At 41.5% G+C, this 4,846-nt stretch overlaps 1 protein-coding gene across 1 annotated transcript; it reads right to left on the bottom strand.

Annotated features, from left to right (window-relative positions):
* Positions 1-17: 17 nt before the first annotated feature.
* Positions 18-4,549, bottom strand: LOC129830809 (CCN family member 4-like). The gene is made up of 3 exons (XM_055893555.1): positions 4,320-4,549; positions 821-1,109; positions 18-355 (listed from the first exon to the last, which is right to left on the bottom strand). The coding sequence occupies exons 1-3, from the start codon at positions 4,365-4,367 to the stop codon at positions 54-56; spliced, it is 639 nt and encodes a 212-aa protein (XP_055749530.1). The 5' UTR covers positions 4,368-4,549; the 3' UTR covers positions 18-53.
* Positions 4,550-4,846: the final 297 nt, after the last annotated feature.

A 4,846-nucleotide genomic window follows, 5' to 3' on the forward strand; every position in this document is an offset into this window, starting at 1 on the left:
AGCGCCCAACGAAAAGATTTTGTGCTGATGCTGCTTGCAGAGGCAGTTTGGAACTAGTTAGTGAGTGTTGCAACCAAGGATTGTTGGATCTGTGTCCTACCTTCCACTGCATGTCTTGGAGCAGTCTTCTTCCCCTTCTTGGGCTCGTCACAGATCCACTGTTCACAGCAGCGTCCGGGGATCTTGACCCTCCTTGAGTTCTGGCACCACACCCGGGGAGGCTGGGAGTCCGTACACAGGGTCACGCACCCGATGGCCCCGTTCACACACAGACACTGGTATTTACAGCTGGGTTTGAAGCTCTGCCCATTCCGGTAGATCACACCGTCATGCTCGCAGCCCGTGCCAACCATATCTGGCAAAGAAGGTCAGGACAGCAGTCTTACATCACAGAGAGATACACAGTGAATAAGGTAATGATAACAATGTCATGTAGCAGACTATGTTTTTAGTGTTATCTGAACAGAAACAAACATGTCATGACATTGGGTAATATGATTGTGAAACCTATCTTTTGGTATTTTTTTCATTAGTCCACTGCTGATACAGTCCCAAAATGTTTTGTATGTCAGCAATCAGGTTTTTAAGATATAGGACTTTCAAGAAGCAAATTGTAACTTGCCACATCATCATGATAATGTGGCAAGTTACAATTTGATATATCTTGAAAACCAGATTGCTGACATGCAACATATATTGGGACTGTATCAGCACTGAACTAATGAAACAAATACCAAAATATAGTTTTTGAGTGGATTATTCCTTTAATCATGATTGGTGTCTTTAGTAGGTTAGAGTATGTGTGGTAAATGACACTTACATGCACACACTCCTTTTTCGTACCTAGGCTTGTCTGAGCTGTAATCGCAGTACAGTCCCTTATGGTAGTCGCAAGTGTCTGCCTCGTTGCACTCCTCCCCCACCTGCCTGGCACAGGCCTTGCAGCAGTCACAGCCATCCATGAGCAAGCTCACCCCTGAAGGGCAGGAAGGGGGGACCAGGGGGCACTCACAGGGCCAGTGGCAGTACTGGGTCCGGTTGTATGGCTCTAGGTCCGTGGATTCTGCTAGGGGCAGCATGGCAGTGGAATTCTGGGTCTGGGAGTAGGCCTAGATGAGAGGGACAGGGAGGAGTTAGTGTTATGCACTTTGATATACATAATACATATTTTAGTTTTCTATGGTCAAACGCTATGACTTTTGGTAACACAATAAACCATGTAAGTAGAGAACAGACATTCCTAAAGCATCAAAGATGTACAGTATGTCATCTGTGTACGTTTCCATGTCTAGGACAATTAAAAGGACAATCAGTGGAGGCTGCTGAGGGGTGGATGGCTCATAATAATGTCTGGAACGGAGTAGATGGAATGCCATCAAACACATGGAAACCATGGAAACCATGTGTTTGATACCGTTCTTCCCATTCCGCTCCAGCCATTACCATGAGCCCGTCCTCCCCAATTAAGGTGGCACCAACCTCCTGTGAAGCACATGTACTTGTTAGCACGTGGATCACCTGTATCACAATCACATTATATAAGTGCCACCCAAAATACTGTTGCTAAGTTGACGTAGCAACAGTTACAGGGGAATAATAGGCTGTTGCCCCAAGGATCAAAGTCGTAATTAGCTTCATGCCCTTAATCTTTTTTTATTTCCAACATGTCCTATATCGGCCTAAGAACTAATAGACCCATAATCCCCTATTTGGCTAGATAAGTGTTGCAAGTCCTGAATGTGCTAAAAGGTCTGGCTGGCCTTCTTGTTTGGATTGTACAACAACAAGGTTGATTAACAGGGTAAGGGAGGTAAAAGAAAGAATATGAAATCAAAATGATTTCATCAATATGACGCTGATTAGTCAAAGTACTTTTTGTTCCCCTGTCTACACAATATTCTGCCTGTAGGCCATTTGTCATAGTTTCTTTGAAAATATAAAAGTATTTTCACAGCTGACGTGACAATACAATAAAACGTGTCCAACATTTCACCCCATGAATATTGCCTGTACAAACTGTATATATTTATGCCGAGATCAGAAACCCAGTTTTTGTGTGTGTGATCAAATGAAAAACAGCCCTTTTTAAAGCACTCCAAACAGATGTGCTGTCTGAACAAACCACTAGGAAGGGTTTTACAACCAAACAACTGGCGGTTGGTCTTGGATCCAGACTGTTTAAGTCCCTACAGAGGAAACTGGCTCGTCCACTGGCTCAGTATTTATAACTCCAAAAATGATTCTCAGTCTTGGCCTCACATTATAAGAGCAGGACTTCCTCGTATGAGTCAGGACACAGAGTGTTCCATAACCCATTATTACACATGGAGTAGCCAGATTGCCTAATGGGCTACTTTAAAATGTCATACTTTGTGAACGAGACACTCTTTTATGCCTAACGTCTGAGGGCCAAACTTTCATTTCTGATGTCTGAACATTCAACAAACAGATTTTTTGTTGGGAACTTTTTGGGGCTGGTTTCCCAGACACAGACTAGGCATTTTTAGTCCAGGACAAGGCTTAATCTTTGTCCAGGAAACCGTCTCAATGAAAACAATTGTAACTAATGTTGATGTCATAACAGCAACCGCTGCCTCCAGTATGGGCCGACCAACAGTGCTAAATGAACTTTTCTTCGAGATTCCCATGCAGGTTACAGCAGGGTCTTATTCTGTATTAAACCTCTCTAATTACATTTCAGCCTCAACATGTTAATATTAATATCATAAAAGCCAAAGTGCTTCTGATCCAGGTAGGTTATACAGACACAATTAATCTGCAATTAATTAAATGTGAAAAAGACCCCTTAATCATGTTTATTTTTGTTTTCCTAAGCTTGTTCTTGGCAGCCCATCAGTTGCCTTCACGTTTTTCGAATATAATTATAGTAATAAATAGTAAATCCATTGAGCGCATAGGATGTTTAATGCAGATAAATTAGATGTAATCATGGGTGTACCACAGAGCCAGTACCCAGGGGATCTGCCGCTGAAGCGTCAGCAGTCATCAGGCTCAGTCGTTACACAACAACATCAGAGAACACGGTTACATCCCAGATGGCACCCTATTCCCTATATAGTGCACCATTTCGGAATAGGGTGCCATTTGGGATTCAGACAACGTGTCACTTTTAGCATTAAAGGGCATTCTGGGGGTGTTTCACAAGGTAATGAAAAAGACACGGACAACAACTGATCATGACAATAACAGTTTATCATCTCCATGTAGCTTTTTAATCTATAAATGAAGGGAAATTGGATGAAGAGTACAAAAAAAATTCTTTAAATCCATATATATACATATTGCATAACAGGAATTTGAACTGGGTTTTCTGTTGAGATGAGAAGCTTTGTGCTTGTCGGTTTATGTACGTGTATACAAAGTTTCATTGTTCCTTACCTCCATCATATCTAGACAGCCAAAATTGGTATTGAGATTAATGTGAATACCATCACCTGTTCAGACTTACAACCCCTTGACCTTTTGTGTGACCTTTGTGTGACCTTGTGACCTCAAGCAGACATATAACATCAACATCAAATGCTGTTTTGGCATCGGGGAATGAAAAAAGTGATAAATGGTTTATCAAATATCTTGATTGACTTCTAATGTGACCTTGACAATACTGTCATATTGGTCAGATAAGAAACTTGGAACTTTCTTTCCTCAGATGTGGAGTGTTCAACTGATTTGACCTCTAACCCCTGCCAAACCTGGGTGAAATGACCAATGTTGTGTCACACATGCAGTCTGTTGTCAGGTTGAGAAAGTGCAAACTGAATGTTGAGGGTAGACCATGAGCACAACTCTGGTCAAATAAACATAGAGCATCATAGACGCTCACCTTCATCTCTTTGTGTAAGCGGTAGTTTTTTCTCTCCCATTTAGATGCAGTGTGAGTGATATAACTTAACTTTGAGGCCAGACATTTTGAGACTGTGTGAGCAGTTTTAACGTGTGAAGTATTGAATTAATGAAGAACCTTTCATAACTTGGCAGATAGGGCCAAATTAAACTAGAAACATAGTATTTAATGTTTGTTGACGCCATGCTTTTACAGTACTGTCCAAGAAGTTCTTGAATCTGGAGTAAAATGCAAAACATGACTCCACATAACCACATGGTGGCAGTAAAGTACAACTAACACATGGAGGGATAACTTGTGAATACACGGTGAATTTTTCCCAGAAGCATCAATAATACTATTCTATTCTAAAGAAATCATGAATCAGATCTGGCACTTCAGAAATGAATAGATTTGGTAAAAAAAGGCTTAAACCATGTGTTGATAAAAAGGTATTATATTGGCACTTTCTCACCTGTTGAATCCCTGCTGCTATAAGAATCCACTTTAGCAGCCAGCTCATCACTGGTTAGGAATTGTAAATTCATTGAACCCAGAAGTATTCCTTTACTAAAAACAAAATATTTCGCACTCCACAAGTCCCAGGCAATCTTCTTCTAGTTGTCATCTCCTCCGCGAGGACCACTGTCTGGGTCTGGGACTGGTGATGTTATTAAAGCTCGTGCCTGCTGACGTCAGGTTTAAGGACGAGCCACAGATTTTTCTGGCAGCGCGCTCTGCTTTATCCCTCTCCTCCACTCTCACCCGCTGCTCCTCACGCGCGAAAGCCCGCCCTGAAGTTGAGTTGGCTAGTCTATAAACTGAGCAATGTGCATCTCAGCTATGCAATTGAACAGTTAGCCAGTTAACTTGCCTAAATACTCTGAAATAACACACACACACGCACACACATATATATATATATATATACAGTTTAAGTCGGAAGTTTACATACACTTAAGTTGGAGTCATTAGAACTCGTTTTTCAACCACTCCACAAAT

This window comes from Salvelinus fontinalis, chromosome 32 (assembly GCF_029448725.1).
Source record: "Salvelinus fontinalis isolate EN_2023a chromosome 32, ASM2944872v1, whole genome shotgun sequence".
NCBI classification, from domain to species: Eukaryota; Metazoa; Chordata; class Actinopteri; order Salmoniformes; family Salmonidae; genus Salvelinus; species Salvelinus fontinalis.